This window comes from Sus scrofa, chromosome 14 (assembly GCF_000003025.6).
Source record: "Sus scrofa isolate TJ Tabasco breed Duroc chromosome 14, Sscrofa11.1, whole genome shotgun sequence".
Lineage (NCBI taxonomy): Eukaryota > Metazoa > Chordata > Mammalia > Artiodactyla > Suidae > Sus > Sus scrofa.
The window spans coordinates 131472923-131496483 of NC_010456.5; the positions used below are offsets into that span (position 1 = coordinate 131472923).

At 41.2% G+C, this 23561-nt stretch overlaps 1 protein-coding gene across 13 annotated transcripts in view; it reads right to left on the bottom strand.

Annotated features, from left to right (window-relative positions):
• Nucleotides 1-23561, bottom strand: part of ATE1 (arginyltransferase 1) — a 198425-nt gene that overhangs the window by 90904 nt on the left and 83960 nt on the right. For all 13 annotated transcript variants that reach the window (XM_021073566.1, XM_021073564.1, XM_005671511.3 and 10 more), the window contains one exon: nucleotides 22363-22462. In XM_021073566.1, the coding sequence (XP_020929225.1) occupies nucleotides 22363-22462 (100 nt within the window). The remainder of the gene's footprint in view (nucleotides 1-22362; nucleotides 22463-23561) is intronic.

Below are 23561 nucleotides of genomic sequence, written 5' to 3' on the forward strand. Positions count from 1 at the left end.
TTTTTTCTTATTTTTTAAATTTATTACTCAATGAATGTATTACATTTACAGTTGTACAATGATCATCACAATCCAATTTGATAGGATTTCTATCCCACACCCCCAGCGCATCCCCCCACCCCTCAAACTGTCTCCTTTGGAAACCATAAATTTTTCAAAGTCTGTGAGTCAGTATCTATTCTGCAAAGTTCATTGTGTCCTTTTTTCAGATTCCACATGTCAGTGATAGCACTTGATGTTGGTGTCTCATTGTCTGACTGATTTCACTTAAAAACAGAAATTTTCTAAAGCTATTGTCAGAACCAGGGTTTGATTCGTAACAAAAAGTCCAGACTAGAGCTGGCCAGAGGTAAGAAAGAAACTACAACATCAACCTGAGCAAGTCACTTAGAGAAGGTTCCAGAAAACTAAATCAGCCCAAGCAAGTAGACAGAAACAGTAGGACTCAAGTAACAGACACGCCAATATAGTTTAAGAACAAGATTCTTGGATTTAGGAGGACTGGAAGAGTGAGGCAAATTCATATGGCTTTGACTTAACACATGTGGCAACTATGGAAGCGTAAGAGCACAATGCCACCATGTTCAGTGACTCTCAAATCCTACTAATAGGCCACGATTGAAGGCCTATAAACTATATGGCAATATTTACTTGTCAGACCTATTCAATCACAATTTGCTTGAGTATCTTCAAGCAAAGACATATTTATATAAATAAAGCAAATATCTATAAATATAATAGAATGATTTATAGCAAAAAGTATCTTAAAGTGAATAGAACTAGGAGTAACGGGTTACCTGAAAACATCCATTGCAGTGTGTGGGAGGGGAAAATTCATATAAACATAAATACCTTTTAACACTTTTATGTTAAAATATATAACTGCACATGCATTCTTTTGATGAATGTAGGTTTAGGATCAAGCCTTTTCTTTGAGGATGCGTCACCATGACTTTCAGTTACTGGTTCTTCAAACTGCAGTAAGAACTTAAGATTCTTCAGAAAGTATAAAATCTTTCCAGATTGTTATGGATTTTCTTTTTAAATTCTAAATCCTTTTATTTGTCTCATCCACAACTAATTCGACAGCAGTTGTTTTAATCCATCTCCTCCTTTACTGAGGTCTTCATTTCTTTATACGACTTTAAGTTACTGTCTAGTGTCTTAACATTTCCCCCTGCAGAATCCCTTGAACATCTCCTAAAAGGCAGATCTAGTGGTAAAAAACTCCCTCAGTTTTTACCTTCTGGGAATGCCTTGATTTCTCTGTCTCTTTTGAAAGAGAGTTTTCATCAGCATTTTTTTATGACTCATCTTTGAGTCTATCCAAAGCATTCAAATTAAGTTTAATGCAAATAACTACTTTTTAAAACATCTTTCATTGGTTTACTTAATATTTAAACTGTATCACTACAGTAAGTAGTAAAATGGGCATAAAACACTGATAAAAACAGACATGTCTGAATATTAAAGTGTAATCTACCAGCCGCAAGCATTCAGACCACCGTGGGTACTGGGCGAATTCAACGGAAGGGCATCAACAGATAAAATGAATGTATAAGACCAGATTCAAGGCCCTGGGCAGGGCAAAACCAGAGCCCTGGCTGTTACCCCAGGAAACAACACTGCTCCACCACACCAGCATCCCAGACAGTGGTCTCAGGTGCCGGACTGAGGGAGAAAGTTGAAAAGGTGCATCTGCAGGAAGGGCAGGTGACCCTACTTAGACGCTGTAAGAAAAAAGTGGAATCAAGTGGGGGAAGAGACACGGTTCTACTGTAGATGGCCCCAGAAAATAAAGCTAAAGAAGGAAAAATAACAAAAAACAAAAACAGCAAAAGACTATCATTTATTTTTGTATTGTCAAAATGTCCTCTTAAGAGAAATAAACTTAAAAAGAGAACTTTTATTTCCCTTATTACAAAGGGGGCTGACATCATGGAGTTATTCAATTTTCCTTATAATCCTCTTGAGAACTTGCAAACTAAGACTGGAAAAGAACAAAAGTAACCTTTTAGCACTTCGACTTGAAATTGAAATAGCCCAAGAGATCAACAATAGTGACTCCTAAAAGGTAGGATAAGATGTATCGGCACCTAAATAAATCCGAAAAACTGTAAGAACAAAGAAGTAAACTTACATTTCATCAGTTTATAAGAACTAAAGGTAGACCAGTTAAGTTTAATGTAATATTTTAAGAGAAACAGAAAACTTAAAACGGAAAATCAACTGGCTGATTTTTCCTAAACAGGAAGTAGCCTTTGTTATACTCCTGGGTATGTTTACTAGTCTAATTTTAAGTTGCTTCTGGTAGTACATGATGTTTCTTTGTTCTCTTTGGGAAAAAATGTCCCAAATGAACAGACACACAATACGGATGGATTCCTTACATTCAGTGTGCATGTGCAAAAGAATGCATTCTGTGACAGTGTGTCAGAAAGAAACACACAAAAAGATGTGTTCAATAAATTTTGGTACATTATTATAACATTCGCAGCCATTTTAAACCAAAGGGATATGAAAGCTTTAAGGAAAAGAGGAAAATATTCGTGAAACAAGTGGGAAAAGACAGAAAAGAATACTGCGTATATCAGCTAATAACAACTGTGAGTAAAACAAAAACAAAAACAAACTCGTGTATATTTACAAAAGCCCAAGGAAATACAGCAAAACGTCAGCAGTGATTAGCCCTGAGTTTGAGAAATGTAGGCAAACTTTTAATATTACCCTTATTTATTCCCTCTTCCACAAGAGCTATTATTTTTAAATTAAAACCAGAAAAGAACAGAGGAAGGGCAAACAGAAGGAAAGAAACAGTCATGTCAAGGAAGGTCGTAATTCTGAGACTGTACAACTCACTCCACCCAACCAACCAATAATTCTGACACCCCAGAGGTGATGCAAATCTAAACAGGTAAGCAGATTTTAGATGCCTCTGTAGTAATATTTACACATTTTAGTTGTGAAAATTTAGCATGTCTGATCTTCAAGCAAGCCCACAATATTAAATAAAATGCAAGAGCTCTTCCACCCCTTGGAGCCTGTAATCCAGAATATCACTTTCCAGTTCAAGTAGAAAATGGAAAACACACACAGGCTACCTCTGACACAGTGTCAAGAAGCATGCCACCAAAACTAACAACAAAGTTTGTACGCACATGTGCATAAGGTCAACCATATCTGCATCCATTCACTGTGAGATACACATCCAGGTTTGCAAATGTGAGTAAGAGAAAACAATGCCTGTCTTAGAACAGATGAAGGGTGGACTTGCACGGGCTGAGAACTCAGCGTGCTCTTAAAACCCACATGAACATCTTCACATTCAAGTGTCCTGCAAGGGAAGCGACACAGCACAGCAGGGCGTAGGTTTTAGCCTCAGTCCACCTGAATGTGCGTCTTCTGACCTTCACTAGTTGAACGTGAGTTACAGGCTCCTCATTCACAAAACGGTGGACAAAACAACACCTGTGTCTAGGACTGTTGTGTGAGTTACCTGAGCTAATGATTACAAAACATTTATTTCTAAAATGTACTCGGCATATAGTAAAGTATTTTGAAGTAAAGAATCACAGAGTGGAGTTCCCGTCGTGGCGCAGTGGTTAACGAATACGACTAGGAACCATGAGGTTGCGGGTTCGGTCCCTGCCCTTGCTCCGTGGGTTAAGGATCCGGCGTTGCCGTGAGCTGTGGTGTAGGTTGCAGACGCGGCTCGGATCCCACGTTGCTGTGGCTCTGGCGTAGGCCGGTGGCTACAGCTCCGATTCGACCCCTAGCCTGGGAACCTCCATATGCCGCGGGAGCGGCCCAAGAAATAGCAACAATAACAACAACAACAACAAAAAGACAAAAGACCAAAAAAAAAAAAAAAAAAGAATCACAGAGTGCAACCAACTTAACTTTCACAGAGCTAAAAAAATAACTGTGTTTAAGTGTGTATAAACACACATTAACATATCTATGTGCATACATCTGGGGGGAAGCAGGTGAATCTGTGTAAAGGAGATATGCACGCATCATTCTTATGCTTGCAACTTTTCTGGAAGCTTGAAAATATTTTCAAACAAAGAGTTAAATAAATAAAAAGAAAGCCTACCATTAGACCATTAACTGCAATACAATAACACAGAACTGTACCCGTGGGTTTTATTATCTCACTTAGATTACTAATTGAGGGCCTCAGGCCATGTCTGGAAATGGCAAGGTTTCCAAAGCAGAGCTGGATTAACAAAACTAGCACTTCCCATGTTCAGGGACCAAGTAAAACTGCCTGCCAGACTCTCATCTGAGGTTCATGCACCAATCCCACAAAGCTGACTTCAACAAAACGTTTAGCAAAGCCTCTGGGAATGAGTTTATTAGATTTAACCCGAATTAAAGCAATAAAAATACGACACAACTTTCTAGTCTTTGCTCTAGTTTGCTGTATCCAAAAACATAAAAGTATCTTTATCATTCTCTGATGTCGTCCTTGTGAGCCAGGAGCAGTGCAACTACATGGTGCTGCACTGGAATATGCGACCTTGAAGAGAAATTTCCCCCTTACGAGCCTTACTCCAAATTCTTAATGAAATATGCAGCTATCGTCTAAACGACTCCATGATAATGCCAGTGACATACGAGCACTCCCGGGGCACTCCGCAATTTTCCCAATCCACCTAAAACTGAGAGGAAGAGGATTAAAGACTAAAAGAAAATCAATAAATGATAACAAACAGGAGAGAAACGGATCTAAAAATTTCAAAGAGGAGCCCTTATTTTCCTAAGTCTCCTGGCCCATCATGGTGGCTGTGCAGCATTTAAAAACTTTTCCCACCTTGACATTCAAAGAAATGTAGCTGGTTTAAACAAGTTATACATTCTGGATTTTCATTGTTTCAACTTATTATTTGGTCCCTTCAGAAAAGTATTAATGAGGGAGTTCCCATCATGGCTCAGCAGTAATGAACCCGACTAGTATCCATGAGGACACAGGTTTGATCCCTGGTCTTGCTCAGTGGGTTAGGGATCCAGCGTTTCTTAGAGCTGTGGTGTAGGTCACAGAAGTGACTTGGATCCTGCATGGCTGTGGCGTAGGCCGGTAGCTACAGCTCCAATTAGAACCCTAGCCCAGGAACTTCCATAAACTCAGGTGAGGCCCTAAAAGGTGGGGAAAAAAAAAAAAGTATTAATGAAAAGAATAAAAACTTTCTCTGGGAATTACTGAAAAAAAAATATACATTATCTGTTTGCTATTCTCTGACAATATCCCTTCCCTTTTCTTCAATTCTTAATCATAATTTGGTTTGAAAAACAAGTTCAAAATTTTGCCTATACCCAAACATGGAACACGAAGCAGCAAAACTCTGGAAAAATTAAATTTAAGTTAAACTTGGGTAGTTCCAAGTTACAAAAGCAACAACAATTTCCTGGGAAAAACTACAAACTCATTACCACTATCAGGGTCTCAGTTTTCACAGATTTAGGCTAAAAGAGCTGAGATGACTGTCTTTCTGTCTCTAAGGGATGAAGGTCATACATCTCTTTCATGACAATAAAAGTTTTGTTTTGTCATCATTTTGTTTCTCAAAATTCTCAGGGAAGAAAATTCTCAACCTCAAGGAATCTGTTTCGGTATGTTAAAACTTCGGATAATATAATATTCTCTACCACCTGCTCACATTAATTTTGAAGTCAATGCTTTGGCTTGTTTTTTTACATAGCATTTATCTCACTATATATACTAAGCAAGTCTAGACAGAAACAGGGTTAATCAACCACTCTTCTGGACCCTCCATCACAATCCCAACAACACCTTGGAAACAGAAGATGAAATGTTTCACTGACTGGAAAGAATAAAAATTAAAATATATATAAGGGATTTTATCAAGTCCTATCTATACAGAATATTTTACCAGCTCTTTATCTCCTTATCCGCCATCTCGGCCCTGGGCAAGCAGGTGGCTCATTTATGTGGGCAGGCCTATGTAGCTACTGACCATCATACTGGGCACCCAGGGAGCTGGCACAGCTGCTGCTCTAACACATCCACTCTGCTGGGAAACAAGTTTATTAGTTTGGCTCTTTAGGTTAAAGAAACAGAGACATTCACTCAGATGATCCACTCAGTGTCTAGCACGAATGGTGCGGGCGAGCAGAACGTTTTAGGGAGGAGCATGAGAAAACAAGGGCAGAAATATTAGCCATGTAGGGTCAGGCTCCAGAGAATTCCGGGTTCTCCAGGGAGAGGAGGAAAAAGGCCTCATGGATAACAGGTCATAATTCAAGAACTGGCAGGTACTTCTAACCAGAGGTTATCCACGTCTCCTCAGCAGCAGGAGACCCCAAGCTGTATTTCCATCGGCCATCTGCTGCTCTGCTTCTGCTCCCCTACCATTTCTGCGCTCGCTCATCTTGCTAGCTTTCGATTCACAGACCCCTTTGAAAACCAGATCCATGCACTCTATTTTCAAGATAAATGTGTGTGTGGACCAAAGTTTGCCGACAATTCAAACTTTATGGACCTGTGTTTATGAAGCCTTAATCTAAATCTGAGCTTCTGTGCCTGTTCTCTGCATGGCTCTCCATGACCACCCGCCCCCCCAACTACTGGTCCTCCCTCTAGTCTTAACCTAAGCGTCCTCAAAAGAGAGGATCTCTGAATGGTTGGGTTATCCACTGTCCAGTGGGCAAAGTTTTAATGTTGAGCCTTACATGACAGTAATCTACCCGAAATCAACCATCTTTGGGTCAGGCCCCCAGGTCTAGTTGGATTACTAGCAATCAAGATAGGAAGGTCACAGGGAGCGAAGCATGGTGACCTAAACTCAAAGGCTGCGTTTCCGCTGGCAGAGGCCACAGGAATAGCGCTTTCCCTCAGAATAGAAGTATGAGCATGGCAGACACCTGAGTGCAATGGATTTCTCTGGAGAGGACAAACACGACAGAAAAAGCGGGGGCAAAAGTATGTCCAAAGCAGACTGTGAGGAATCAGGAAGAGAATGGAGCCCCTGAGGACCAAGTGAAGAAACGGGATCTAAGAGAAGCGTATGAGAGGCCTCAGACCTCCCAGCAAAATGCTTCTCACGCGATGCAAGTCATCCTTGGGCGATTCCATGGCTGAGGCTGGACACAGGATGGAAGGGAGTGAGGTGACGACTGAGAAAGTCCTCCAGCAGTGGATGCCCAGGCCTCCTCTGCTTCTCAGTGTTGTCGCTGACAACTGGCTGCTGTATATCCAAGATAATCATGCTCTTCAAGTGGCTCCCCTTTAGCTGATGCCACAAACTTAGCAATAAGGCTTTTGAAAGAAAGTGTCAAGTATAAAAATCTCACAGTTGCCTTATTTTTATAGAATGAAGATATAAGAACCCAGAGAACATGTATAAATGTCAAGGAAGAAAGATCTGATCTGTGATGGGAGTTGGGGCGGCGGAGGCGGGTGGGGATGAGAACTGGCCTCATTCTCAAATCAACACCAAGGTAGAAAGAATACCAGACAAGAAAATCAGTAGTTATATGCACACATGCTGTTCTAAAACAGCTTAATTCCAACCATGCTACCTTGAAGCACATGAGCAAGGGATGTGCAAACATCCCTGTGCCAGTAAAGCTGAAAAGGAGCATAACTTCCCATCCTAAAATGTATGTGCCAACACTGCGTCCTTTGTACTAAAAAAAAAAAAAAAAAAGAACTGAATTTAGCTGCTAGGGAAAGAGTAATTCAATTCACTTGCTTATTATAAAGCTGCCAAGTTTCTCTTTCTACAAAGCAAGGAAAACAGAATAACTTACAAATATTAAAGACAGACCCTACCACGCACATCAGAATAGAAAAACAAAGCATTACACCATGGAAATGTTAGCCTTATTTGTTGTTTCTGCTGCTTCTTCCAAAAGACCTCAAGATTTGCTAGATACATCTTGTTGTACAGAAACATTAAATTACCTGTAAGCTGACATGAAGGCCACACATGAGCCCCCAAAGAAAATTTAAGACAGTCCTGGGGTCATCAGTAAGTTTATGGCTGCAAAGGGTCATGAATTAGACGCGAGAAACTTCTCTCTGGTGTGTCATACAGGATGGTTTATTTCAAGATTGTTATGGCGAACCCAAAATTAATCTTTCTGGCAGTTCCTTTTTGATAGCAGTAGTCAAATTACCCACAGTAATGGGGTAACTCAGCAACTGTAAAGCCCAACAGACTTCGATGGCAATAGGTAACCCTTTAAATAGGGGTTCTCAAACATCTGCACCACCGACATTTTAGGCCAGTGAATTCTCTGTTGCTGGGGACTGTGTATTGTAGACTGTTTAGCAGAATCCCCCGCCCATCCTGACTAGACGCCAGTGGTATACACACCTCTTCCCCACCACCTCAGTCGAGATAATCAAGGGGTTCCCAGAAATGGGATGGGGTGGGGACGGGGGCAAAGCTGCCCCCGATAGAGAACCAGTATTTTACGTAAGTGGGAACAGGAACTCCAAGTAAGAAGCGCCTCCGTTACCCCACCACAGCCAACAGGTAAGACAATGAGACGAAGTTAGTTAAAACAGTATTTAGATTATACATTTACGTTATGCAGTTATCAAAATTTATAGTCATACTCCCTATAAAAATTATTTATACTAAATTGTTATTTCAAAGATTTTATATACAACTACCTTTATTCAATTAGATACACTTCTAAATCAGACTACTTAAAAATAAAACTTTAGGAGTTCCTGTCATGGCTGAGCGGTTAACGAACCCGACTACCATCCATGAGGACGTGGGTTCGATCCATGGCCTCACTCAGTGGGTTAAGGATCCGGCACTGCTGTGAGCTGTGGTGCAGGTTGCAGATGCAGCTCGGATCCTGAGTTGCTGTGGCTCTGGTGTAGGCTGGCAGCTACAGCTCTGATTGGACCCCTAGCCTGGGAACCTCCATATGCCATGGGTGCAGCCCTAGAAAGACAAAAAGTAAAGTAAAGTAAAATAAATAAAATAAAATATAAAAATAAATAAATAAATAAAATAAAACAAAACTTTAGTTCAAATATAAACCACCTATAAACAGGACCATTATTTCAGAATTACAAATGTTCTAAATTATTTGCAATGCCTTTTCAATGTGAAGAAAAAAGCAAATGCGAGAGTATCTTCAGTGTTCATCTGACAATTCAAACCTAACAACTTTCTCATTACTCCACAAGTAAACACTTTTAATGAATTTATATCTGATTAAAATGGCCAAAATTATTTAAAAAGATCTATCCTATAGAAATGCCAAATGCTGCCACTTTATTTGGTAGATATGCACTTTCCCTCTCGCCAATAATCACACTCTTCATTATTCTATCTTCACCCAGCCATTCAAAGATTTATTGAGCACCTACTATAAATCAGGGATTGCTGCTGCAATAAGTAATAAATGAGCTCAAATTGCATCTTTTAAGCAGCTTAGAGTCTAAAGAGACAGAGAGACGAGAAGATGAGAATTTTAATACTGTGCAGTAGATGTCAGATATCAACACAGAAGTTGCAATAGAAACATATCCTTGCATGTAGCAGAGGCACAGGGTTTCAGAGATGAGTCTTGTGAGGTGAAAAGGAATAAAGGGAGGATTTAACCATTTTACTATGTGGATAGGAGAAGGTCTTTTTAAAGCATGAGACAGAAGCCAGAAGACATGGAGGAAAAGAATTAATAAACTGAGCTATATAAAAATTTAAAACTTCTGTTTGATTATATAAGTATACATACCATAAACAATGATAAAGGAAAATGACACAATGGGGTGTGAATGGCAAACAATCAATCTTTGACATTGCAATTATTAATGCACAAAGAGCTCTTCATCGTGTCCTAATCACTCTCTTAACTAAATATCCCTAAAACACATCATCCTGTTTAAATGAAAGAGGTTCTCTGTAGCTTTTATTTTTAAAGTTATTTGGAAGAAACATAAAAACACAAGTGATTTATTTGCATGTCACTCAGTACTTTTTTTTTTTTTTTTTTTTTTTTTTTTTAGGGCTGCTCCTGTGGCATATGGAGGTTCCCAGGCTAGGGGTCCAATCAGAGCTATAGCTGCCGGCCTACACCACAGCCCCAGCAAAGCAACGCCAGATCCAAGCCGCTTCTGTGACCTACACCACAGTTCATGGCAAAGCCGGATCCTTAACCCACTGAGCAAGGCCAGGAATCGAACCTGCAACTTCATGGTTCCTAGTCAGATTTGTTTCTGCTGCGCCATGACAGGAACTCATTCAGTACTTAAATTGAGCATTCTCTGTAGAAGAGAGTGGCCACTATCATACTAAAGTTGAATGAGGAATTTGTTCATTTAATGGAATCAGTGCTAAGTCTGAAAGACGGGAAGCTGGGATGTTTTTCCGTAATACAAATATAATGACAGAAATGATTTGCCATATTCATTAAACTGGTATGTGCAGGGTGGTGCCCTAAAGAAACTAAAAGTAATTCTACATCTGGGAAAAAAATTCAGTCTTTTTTTTCCTTTTTTTCGGCCACGCCCATAGCACGCATTAGTTCTAGGCCAGGGTTTGAACCCAAGCCACAACAGCGATAATGCCAAATCCTTAACCGCTAGGCCACCAAGGACCTCAAAAAAATTGTCTTGATCTCTATACAAAAACTAATTTCAGACAGATTACCGAATTGTGCTGCTCATGGGAGTGTAAATTAGTATAAACACTTAAAAAAAATGCTGGGCAGTGTGAACCAAACTAAACCTGACTCTTCCCACCACCTACAATCCTGTGATTCCACATCTAAGTCTATACCCATCAGAAATGCACACCTATGTTCACCAAAAGACATAAAAAAATGTTCATAGCTGCTTTTAGATTAGTCCATTAACAGGAGAAAGGGCATAAAGGCAACGCGAATGAACCAGCCATTGCTACACACCAGCACGTGGGTGAATCTCACACACACACACACACACACACACACACACACACGGTGCGGAGTGAACCAGCCAGTCCCCAAATAAAACACACTCAGTGATTCCATCTATGTAAAGTCGAAGAACGGGCATGAAGATTGTGAAAATGTGTCCAGTTGTTCACTTAAGAACAGCACACTTCTTTTGTGGACACACACTTCAATGACAAGTTTACTTAAGAAAATAAACTACGGAGACGCCAGCGAGACAATTCATGGACAACATCAACTGTACTGCTGAGGTGGGACTCGTCCATCTTCCCTAAGCCAGCTCCCAGCTCCCCACGCAGCTCTCACTCGCGTTCCCTCCCGTCCCAGGCGCAGCCACCCAGCTGGGTGTCTGCCCCCCCACGTCACACCTGCCAGTAAGCCCACTGAGAACCTTCTAGCTGCCAACGAGTCGGCTGGGCCCTGGGGACAGTGACAGGTAAGACACGACTTGCCCAAGGAACTGACGAGGAGGAACCACATCGGATCATCCTCCTCTGGCCGTGGCCCCCGGCGGGACGTTTTAGACACAGGAGGCCTTCCACACACGCGGACTGCTGAGCACACTCCGAACAGCAGGTGGCAGAGGAGAGCCCCAGACGGAGCGCTCAGAAATGACCAGGGTTCACGCAACCGCAACCGGGGAGGGCAGCCCCAGCCTCCACAGGGAGGGGCTGGGTGGGAGGGGGACACAGAGGAGCAGGGACATGCGCTCGGCCTGGAAAGGGGGCTATGACCTGCACCCGCCCGGATGAGGGCAATACCTTTCAGAGGTGAGAGCCAGCTCAGGTGTGGAGGAAGGGAAGGTCAAGGGTACCTAACACAGTGCCCGGCAATCAGAGATGGGGCTGCAAGAAGCAGGACAGCAGGCTTTCTTCCTCAGTAGGTCAGGACAGAACAGGGACGCGAGTGTTTTTCAAAAGTTCCAAAGATGACCGCTGTTTTTCAAAGGTTAGGAAGTACGTTGTGTATTAAGCTTCCCTTTCATTGTGGAAACAGAGATGAGGAGAAGGATGGGGGGAAAGGCACGTGATTAAACATGTTCTTATTCCCCAGTTAATGTTTACTTTCCATCTACATGCGCGCGTTTCAGGTTTCTCTAAGATAAAAAGTTATACACACTTCATCATAAGTCTGATAAACAATGCCATTTATATGACTTTTGGGTCTTCAAAGGCTTCTTCATGTTGCTAAAATTAAAACGTGAGTTAATGCAAACTCTGGGCAAGGTAACCAAGTTGAGCTTCAATTTTCTCAGTGATTGAGACGCTTGGAACACATGACCCTTAAAACATGCTTCTGGCTCTGATGACAAAATTCCACACGTGAAGGCTGAAAAACCAGAATACGTGATGAGCATGTTATTCTCTTTCCTCCCACTGCCTGTAGGAGGCATAAAAAATCCTCTTACTACAATTATCACGTGGTAGTTTTTCTACTGACCACATCTAATTCATGGGACGTTTCATTTAACATCAAGAAAAATAGATGCTGAGTCAAAAACTCCGGTGTTCTGTGCTGTGGGTAGGTGATGAGATCATTTGTATTTCTTTCAAACCAGCAGTAGCAAAGCCACTACCACATGTACCCAAATGTATGGCCCTGGATTGCAAGATTGTAGTAAAAAAAAAAAAAAAAGAAAAGAAAATGCTAATTTGTCTAGTCGGGAAGCTTTGAAAAGCCTGGGGATCTCAGTAGCACAGGATTTTGCAGATGCTGCTCTGTCAACTCTAGGGGGTTTTTTGGTAGGTGCTTTTTTAACAGTAAAATGCCGACTACCTTCTTTTAGGCAAACCGATGCACAATTCCAGAGGTGCTATTTAACCACAACGGAGCTGAGGCATTGAGTTTAAGAACGATTAATCACAGATGAATTAGCCTTTTGTTTCTCTTCCGACACTTCCGAACCTTTTTTGAGGTTTCAACTATCTGATGTCTGGCCATGCCATGATACCAAAGCAGGCTGCCAGAATCACTGTTTACTTTGGCCTGCTTATAAGTCTGGAGAAAGAACTCAGTCAAAACACCTCCTTCAGATCACAGAATGGCCTTACAGCAGCAGTCTGAGGGACAATATGGAGAAGAAACTTAAAAATGATTCCTAACCCTACTTCCATATACTCCAATTTTCACTTTCAAAAGGAAAAGGAATAGTTTGGAAATGTATGAGAAGGTGTCAAAATAGAGAATATAAACTAAGCTTTATGTGCAAATATTAAACATTTGAAAGCACAGGGCTATTCATTTTTTTTTTGGAAAACTAAATGTGTTTATGTCTCCAAAGAAGCCATACAGATTTAGTTTTGGAAAACTAAATGTGTTTATGTCTCCAAAGAAGCCATACAGTAGGCACATGAAAAGATGCTCAACACCGCTAATTATTAGAGAAATGCAAATCAAAACTACAATGAGGTACCACCTCACACCTGTCAGAATGGCCATCATTAATAAGTCTACAAATTACAAACGCTGGAGAGGGTGTGGAGCAAAGGGAACCCTCCTGCACTGTTGGTGGGCATGTAAACTGGTATAACTATTAGGGAAGACAGTATGGAGGTGCCTCAGAAAACTAAATCTAGGACTATCACATGATCCAGTAGTCCCACTCCTGGACACACATCCAGGCAAAACTATAATGTGAAAAGACACATGCACCCCTAGGTTCACAGCGGCACTATCCACAACAGCTAGGACATGGAAGCAATCTAAACATCCATGGAACATTATAAAGAATGAAAAGCCATTAAAAAAGAGTGAAAAGGTGCCATTCACAGCAACATGGATGTAACTAGAAATTATCATACTACATGAAGTCAGAAAGAGAAAGACAAGTATCACATGATATCATTTATATGTGGAATCTAATACCTGGACACAAATGAACCTAACTACAAAATAGAAACTAGACTCACAGACTTGGAGAACAAACTTGTGGTTGCCAAGGGGAAGTGGGATGAACAGAGAGCTTGGGATTGGGAGATGCAAACTATTACATTCAGAATGAAAACGCAATGAGGTCCCACTGCACGCACAGGGAACTGTATCCAATCTCCTGGGATAGACCACAATGGAAAATAGTACTTTTAAAAATGTATCTATATATGACTGAGACACTTTGCTATACAGCAGAAACTGGCACAACACTGTAAATCAACTGTAAGTTTAAAAAATCCACAAAAAAGACAATTATTTAAACCCATATATCAATTTTTAAAGTACATGTAATAATTATATGTACAAACTATATAATATGTACATAAATTATATATAATATAAATAAATATAATCCAACAGCTCAGTTTTAAAAAACACTGGTTTTTAAGCAGAATTAGTAACACAAACTTGCACCGTGTGTTCTAGGAAGTGACTCCTCCCATCCCCAACCGCCTTAAGTTAATTCCATTCCTCCCACTAGTGACCGGCTCAGGCACAGAAAAGAAGTACAACTCTGAAAAATGAAACGGTGACCTAAGCTAGCAGACTTCTTGGTAAGGTTTTTCTCCATCTTCAAAAAAGACAGTCATCACCTCCCACATGCTGGGACAGCTACTGTCAAAACAAACAAACACACAAACAGGAGTTTCTGCTGTGGCTCAGAGATGAATGAAATCAGACTCGCAACCATGAAGAGGCAGGTCTGATCCCTGGCCGTGCTCAGTGCGTTAAGGACCTGGCACCGCTGTGAGCTGTGGTGTCGGTCACAGACATGGCTTGGATCTGGCGTTGCTGTGGCTGTGGGGGAGGCCGGCAGCTATAGCTCCGATTCGAACCCTAGCCTGGGAACCTCCTTGTGCCATAGGCGTGGCCCTAAAAAGAAAAAAAAAAAAAAAAAGGCAGAAAGTAAGAGTTGGTAAAAATGTGAAGGAATTAGCTCCAGTGTGTACTGCCAACAGAAATGTAATGGTACAGCCGTTATGAAAAACAGGATGGCGAGCCCTCAAAAAATTACACAAATATTACCACATGATCTAGTAATTCTACTTCTGGGTATGGACACAAAAGTATTGAAAGCAGGGTCTTGAACAGATATTTGTGCACCCATGTGCACAGAAGCATTATTCACAATAACCCAAAGGTGGAAGCAACCCAAGTGTCCGTCACGGATGGATGCACAAACAAATACGACTCACACATACAGTGGGAGTATACTATTCAGCCTTAAAAAGGCATGGAATTCTGACACCTGCCATGACATGGAGGAACCCTGAGGACATTGTGCTATGCCAAGGGGAACAGGCCAGTCACAAAAAGACAGACGCTGTATGATTCCACTTAAATGAGGTCCCCAGATCAGTGGAACTCAGAGACGGAAAGCAGAAGGGTGGTCTTCAGGGGCTGGGGGAGAAGGGAATGGGGAGCTACGGCTTGATGGGATCAGAGTTTCAGTTCTGTTTTGTTTGTTTTTCCTTTTCATGGCTGTACTTGTGGCATATGGAAGTTCCCAGGCTAGGGCTCGCATTGGAGCTACAGCTACACCATGGCCACAGCAACTCGGGGTCCAAGCCATGTCTGTGACCTACACCATAGCTCAAGGCAATGTTGGATCCCCGACCCACTGAGCGAGGCCAGGGATTGAATCCACGTCCTCATGGACACAGGTGGGTTCATTTCCACTGTGCCCCAACAGGACCTCCCCAGAGTCTTGGTTTTGCAAGATGAAAAGAGTTCTGGAGGCGGATGGTGGTGATGCCTGCACAGCAATGTGAATATACTTAACACTTCTCAACTGTGCACTTACAAATGGTTAAGATAAATTTTGTTATGTATATTTTATCAGAGTTGAAAATAATGCTTTTTATTTTGTTATTTTTTAGGGCTGCACCCACAGCATATGGAGGTTTCCCGGCTAGGGGTCCAATTGGAGCTGTTGCTGCCGGGCTACACCACAGCCACAGCAACGCCAGATCCAAGCCGTGTCTGACCTACACCACAGCTCACGGCAATGCCGGATCCTTAACTCACTGAGCGAGGCCAGGGATCGAACCCTCGTCCTCATGGATGCTACTTGGGTTCATTAACCACTGAGCCATGAGGGGAACTTGAAAAGTAATACTTTTTTAAAAAGAGACACAGGAGAGGATATGACTTTTTTCCTGAGTCTAGTCACCGCTGACGGCCTATGACGGCTAAAGGGCAGCACCACCTTGGACCTGTGACAGGAGCAGACCACAAGGACACACATGGCTGAGGAGGGTCGCCGGAAAACCACACCATCCACTCCCACCTCGGCAGGATGCGCCTCCAAGGAGAAGCTCTCCTAAGCTGGAAATATGTTTTCCACTCATTCCACCCAGTTCCAGTACCCAAATCAGTCCTGATTTACGCCAAACAGTACCAAGCAAGTCCCATTACAATGGCCACAAGTATGACAACACTTAGAGCAATGACAACACATCAGAACCATTTCCTTTCAATAATGAGTCTACTTTCTCGCTCTAATTAAATTCCTCTGTGACGACCCTGCGCCTTAACCTGAGACCACGGCCACAGACAAAACATATCGAAGTGCTGTTTATGTAAATCAGTCCGTATTCAAGACACACACAGAATAGGGAAACCAAAATAATTCAGTAAAAATGCAATTCAGGGAACATCATGCGTAAGAATATAATGGCTATACTCCAGCAAACCACGAGTACTCTGAGAGGAGACGCCACTGCAACGCATGCCATGCACGTTACTATGGAGAAGACCACGTGGCGACGGCCACCCTGCAGTACTCGCCGGGAGCAAGACAAGCAAAACCGAGACGTGTTATCACGTTAACAAATGCCCTGTAGGCCTCAGTCAGGGTATTAAATGCAATGCCTTATAAAGACGAATTCTCATAAACCACATACGGAAATTAAGTAATTCTGCCAAAACTCTTTCACACTGAGTTGTCAGAAACGTCTCAGATCAGTTCAGCTCAATTCAGGACATGAGTCTGCACAGCTCAATACGGAATGATTTCCATCCTACACCACGTGTTTCAGTCATTTGCTGCTGAGTAACAAACCACCCCAAAACTCAGAGGCTCAGCGATAACGAATGATTCTCCGGATGCTGTGAGTTGGCTCCATCTCAGCTGGGTGGTTCTTCTGCCGTCTCTCTTAGGCTCAACCATGCAGCTCCGTTTAGCTAGTTGCTTGGCTGGGGGTGAAACATTCAAGACGGCTTGAAGCCTCCCGCGTGGCCTCTCCCTCCAGCAGAGGAGCTGGACCTCTGACATGACTGGCTTCAAAGACAAAGGAAGGAAAAGGTCTGCCCTCTTAAGGCCTGGCCTGAAGTCCCGGACAGCTTCTTCTGTGGTGTCCTATTAGTCGGTGCAAGTCCCAAGGCCAGTCTAATCTAATCCAGGGTGAGGGAAACAGAACGCACCTCTGATGGATAAAGCAGCACACACAAACAGGGCATGGGGTAAGAGGAACTGATGATGGAAAGATCCAGGAATCACCTACCAAACAATGGTCCTTCTTACATAGAGATGGACTTGTCATTTCAACATGCCCTCATGATAGCTCACTACTCAACAAAAGAGAGCAGGTAAGACCAGCTCTTTTGTATATTTCAAACCTGTCACATACTTTAACTTGCTCTATGTCATAAATACATTACATGGTAAAGATTGTAATTTAATATGTCCAGAAAATCCAAATGAAATATTATTCTAGTTTCAGGCACGGTCACTTGGTGCCACTTTATGCTGAATGACAATGATCTATGTGCCCTGTGGATGTAACCTCCCTTTGGGCTGAGCCCACATCCATACCGCTTACAACTGTATTCCCCATCTCTACTGCGTACCAGGTACCTCAGAGATGGCTTGTTCTTAGTTATTTAAAATATTCTTATTTTAATATATATTCCTTTTTTCATTAATATCAAATAAAAACACTTCTGCAGATTTTTCCACGTACATTTTATAAGGTGGCAAAAATATGTCACTACTAATGCTTGAAAGTTACGCTACTAATGCTAAGAAAGAAGATATAATTTTAACTATTATTGTAGTTATATGCTAAATTTACCCTCATTCAATCTTGAAAATGAGAAATATTTTTAATAGTGGGCAATTCATTTTCTGTGAGTTTTTGTCTTCTAGTTCAAGACCTTCAACCTGCAGTGAGAAGTATTCATGCTTCAACCAACATCCGTCTTAACGATTTCAAACAGCACATTTTCTAGTTGAAAATTCCCACATTTAAAAGCAGTTGTGGAGTTCCCGTTTGGCTCAGCAGTAACAAACCCGACTAGTAACCATAAGGATGTGGGTTCGGATCCCTGGCCTCGCAGCCTCGCTCAGTGGGTTAAGGATCTGGTGTTGCTATGGCTGTGGCACAGGCTGGCAAATGCGGCTCTGATTTGACCCCTAGCCTGGGAACTTCCGTATGCCGCAGGCATGGCCCTAAAAACCAAAAAAATAAAAAATAAAAAATTTTAAAAAACAAAAAGCAGTTGTGTTATTCCCTCATAAACAAAGGTTCTCATTTGCTCAAAATATAATAAAATATCCTTAACTGAAATAAAAATATCTTTATTCTTCAGTTATCGAAAATGACTTCTCTTCAATTATGATGCAATGAAAATAGTTTAACTCTTACATTAAAAATACAAAAATGAAAAACATTACTTTGAGGACCCCAAAGTGTTCAGCCCTTTCAGGAAAATGCTGGCTTTTCAAAATTAATTTAATATTCACATATTTTACCATTTTTATCTCACAAGGTCACTAGAGTGCAAATGTTCAGAACTGTCTTTCCCAAGAAGTTACAATGTGAATACAATATAATACCTTGAGAAAATTTTAAGTTTGGTTTGAATGGTTAAACTGAGTGCCCCCCACCCACTTGCCTTTTCAACTCTGGGCTGTAACCTAGCTTTATAGGTTTTAATAGGGTTTCCAAATTCCCAGGTGATATTAATTTTGGGGATTTGGAAATGAGACAATGAGATTCTTGAAACCATAAGTTATCCTTAAAATACTTGCAATATTCTTCATACTGTTTACTCATTACTATGATTATCTTAAAAATTGCTTAAAAGGTAAGAAATATCATGTTTAGTAGCATAGGCATACGTTGTTTTCTAGCACTTTGCTTTACTGATTTTTGCAGATACTGTTTTTTGGTAATTTGAAGGTTTGTGGCAACCCTGAGTCAAAAGCAAGTCTATCAGCACCATTTTTCCAACAGCATTTGCTCACTTCATGCCTCTGTGACACATTCTGCTTTTCAAAACTTCCGCCAGTGAAAAGACTACAACTTGATGAAACCTCAGATGATGGTCACCACATTTTTTAGCAGTAAAGTTTTTTTTTCCCCCTTGCTTTTTAGGGCCGCACCAGCAGCGTATGGAGGTTCCCAGGCTAGGGGTCCAGTCGGAGCTACAGCTGCCGGCCTATGCCACAGCCACAGCAACATCAGACCCAAGCCGTGTCTGTGACTGACACACCACAGCTCACGGCAATGCCGGATCCTTAACCCACTGAGTGAGGCCAAGGATCAAGCCTGAAACCTCATGGTTCCTAGTTGGATTTGTTTCTGCTGCGCCACGACAGGAACTCCTAAAGTATTTCTTAATTAAGGTATACACATTGTTTTTTTAGATGTAACACTACTGCACATTTTAAGACTACACTGTAGTGTAAATAAAACTTTCATGTGTACTGGGAAATCAAAAAATTGATATGGCTTGCTTTACTGCACTATTTGCTTTACTGTGGTGGTCTGGAACTGAACCCCCAATATCTCTGAGGAATGCCTGTGTTTGCAGAGAATATTAAAACGCTGGGAACCGCCAGGCAACATTACTAAGGACTGTTTCTAACAACCTAACATTTGGATCTCTTACCATGTGAACAGCACTACACAGGAACCACAAATTAAAATCACCCATTTATGAACTTACTTTGCTTCTAGGTTATTCCTTGAAACATCATTAATACACTTTATATATAATATTTATTCGATTTACACTGTTAACAGCAGATAACATGGCTACGGCTACAAGGGAGATGGCTGATCAGACAGTGACTGTCCTCCCCCTTGTTAGTCGCCATAAATTCTTACTCACACGCCCCTCCTCCAGGAAATGTGCTTCCCCATCATACCTACTCTTGGGGGGGGGGGTGCCTCTCTTCTCATGTAGTGAAATCCTTTCCTCTTGCATACCTTGTGCGGCAAGCCCCTCCTTCTCCTACTAGACCACTGTACTGACCTGGTTTTAAGTAAAGCACCCTCAGCTTTCACCTAGAAGTTTTAAGAGGAAGGTTCAGGATTAAACATGTTCACATTTTCAGAGCTTGCAGCCCTGCTCTAACCAGAGCAGAGGTATGTGGTTACTGCTGTTACAGCGGGCAGGATGGAGTCTGCTCCTTTACACCGCTCTATACTTGCCAGAGATTTTACAGTGGGCTACTAATACTTAGAAAACATCAAAAGAGTTTCATTAAACAGGGTCATAAAACTTAACATCAAAAAACCAAACAACCCAATTTAAAAGTGGGCAGAGGACCTGAATAGATGTTTTCCCAAAGACGACATACAGATGGGCAACAGGCACATGAACAGATGCTCAAGGTCACTAATCCTAAAGGAAATGCAAATCAAAACCAAGACGCGTTATCACCTCACACCTGTCAGAATGACCAGTATCAAAAAGACAACACGTAACAAGTGTTGGCAAGGACGTGGAGAAAAGGGAACCCTGCGTGCACCACTGGTGGGAAGGTAAATTGGTGCAGCCTCTATGGAAAACAGTACGGAGGTTCCCCAAAAAACTAAAAACAGAACCATCAGACAGGCCAGCAATTCCACTTCTGAGTATCCTTCTAAAGAAAAACACTCATTCAAAAAGATACATGCACCCCTATGTTCACTGTAGCATCATTTACAATAGCCAAAGTGCCCGTCAATAATAATCAATAATAATAATCAAAAGTAGGTTATTTACAATAAACTAAGTGCCCATCAACAGATGAATGGAGAAAGACTGCTGTGTATACACACACACACACACACACACACACACACACACACACACTATTACTTAGCCATGAAAAAGAACTGAAAATTGCCATTAGTCACAATGTGGATTGACCTAGAGGATATTATGATAAGTGAAGTAAGTCAGACACAGTAAGACAAATACTATATGATTTAATTTATAAGTGGAATCTAAAAAACAAAGCAAATGAACAAACACACACAAGAAAGAAACGAGAGTTCCATCGTGGTGCAACAGAAACAGATCTGACTAGGAATCATGAGGTTGTGGGTTTGATCCCTGGCCTTGCTCAGTGGGTTAAGGATCTGGCGTTGCCGTGAGCTTCGGTGTGCGTCGCAGACGCAACTTGGATCCCGCATGGCTGTGGCTGTGGTGTAGGCCGGTGGCTACAGCTCCAATTCAACCCCTAGCCTGGGAACCTCCACATGCCACGAGTGCAGCCCTAAAAAGACAAAAAAAGAAAGAAACAGACTCATAAGTGTGGAGAACAAACTGGTGGTTGTCAGAGGGGAGGGGAGTGGGGGCGATGAGTGCAATAGGTGAGGGAGACTAAGAGGGTCAACTTCCTTCTTAAAGGAAGTTATAAAACAAGCGAGTCATGGGGACGAAGTAGGCAGCGTGGGGAAAACAGTCAATAATATCATAACTCTGTATGGGGACACATAGTAAGTAGACTTACTGGTGACCATTTTCTAAGGTACGGAAACATCACCATGCTGGGATATCATTATACTTCAATAATAAAAAGTACAGTAAAATAAAAATAAAGAGAGTCATAAAGAGTAAGACCTTTTTTAAAAAAGAGAAATTCTGAAATATACTCAAATCTGACAATAACACAATGAATTGCAAAGTAAGACTGTGGTTCTCACTACAAAAAGCTTCATTTCTGGGGCTGCAAAGAGATTTCCTTAGGTCATTGTGCCCTGAGACAAAAATATTAAAGACACATCTTCCCATAATGAAAACCTTACAAACACTAGCCTATATTGTATTTATTAACTGCAAATATCTCACTGTTACACCGAGCTCATTTTTCTGGATTGTGACTGTGCCCAAAGGAAAGAAAGCTACAACTGAATGGATGGAGAAGGACCAGGGGGCGGGGAGGTCAGGACGCGCCAGAGAAGGCAGAGGCTGTGCCATCCCACTCGTGGGGCCCTCCTGAAGTTCTAGGACAGCCGGGCTTTCTACATATTCAGTTCAATTCCATGGACTAACCTACACTAAACAAGTACTAAGTGCCTATTTCTCAGGTACTGTTTTAAGCAATGAACAAGCTAGAGTCTATGAAAAATTTAAGACCCTTTAAACAATGATTCATGATTAAAGAATAATAATTCATGATTTACACCAAAAATAAACAAGCATGTTAAACTAATGTGATGAAAAACTATGAAAGCACAATTTTCGTCATTCGAATCCACAGTGCACGCGTGTAAAAACCAACTTTACCTTGTATTTCATCTTAGGACACGAATGAATGTAGAAACCCATATAATAATAGCTGAGTTGAGACGTCTTCTCATGAAGGTGCCGAGTAAAAGCAATTTCTCTGCCAAAAGGAGAACAAAGGTGAAGGTATAGTTAAATCTAGTTCCAATACCCAAAGTACTATTTAATTTGGCGAAATATTTGATACCATCTGACATTAAGCTACCAAAAAAGAAGTGTTAAAAGAAAAGCAGTTTTAAAAATACTCTAAGTTGATTTTTACTAAAGAGACACCAAAGGAACTATGTTGTTTTGAGCAAACGCAACCACATGCAGGTTTTACACTGCACTGGGCACAGCAGTGTATCTAAAATTCATACAGCATAGAAGTGCAAAAATCTATTTAAAACAGGTCCTTGTTATTCATGATCACCTGAATTGATGGGGTTAAAAACAGTAAAACAAATCTTAGAAAACTCAAAAGTCAACAAATTTCAAGAAGAATATTATTACGACTGTTTAAACGCAAACACTTTCAACTGTATGTGACATATTACCGTTTCCTATGTCTAAATGCTACTTTATTATTTATTTTCTCTAAAACTGGAGGGGGAAAAAACTACCTCACTGCTTGTTCTCTCTTAGTTGGCAAAGGTGAGGATTAATTGAACAAAGAAGCTGTGAGCAATGCCTATGCTCGACTTGGTTTTAATTTGTATCTGGACAAATGTGGGCACAAAATTCCATCCCACTTGCCCAACTGAATGATTGCTGCGTTTAGGAAGGTTTAAGCAAAATGTTAGTGCCTTTCTAAACTATGAGAAAAGTTGTTTGTTTTTATGTTTGTTTCTGGAAGGTTTTAATTTCTTTTTCTTTGTTTTTAGTAGCAATGGTTGCCTGAAATCCAAAGAGAGACTTATTCTTTAAGGGAATAGTCTGTGCATTTTGCAAGTTCAAATTTAAATCATTAAAGGGTTGTTACCTAAAAATTCGTCTTTATAACAAAAGTATTTCTAAATCCAAGCAGACTAAACATTATTAGGCTAAAATAGAAGCGATTCCTTTAATCCTAGAACTAATCCACTCTCGAGGGTCAAAGGGAAGAATCAGTGACATAACAATGGAGGACCACCCGGCTCTGGTGAGAATGCCCCACCTAAGGGCACTCCCTCACTTGGCTCCTCTCATCTCAGTTCACTGCATCACCACGTCGCCCCTAA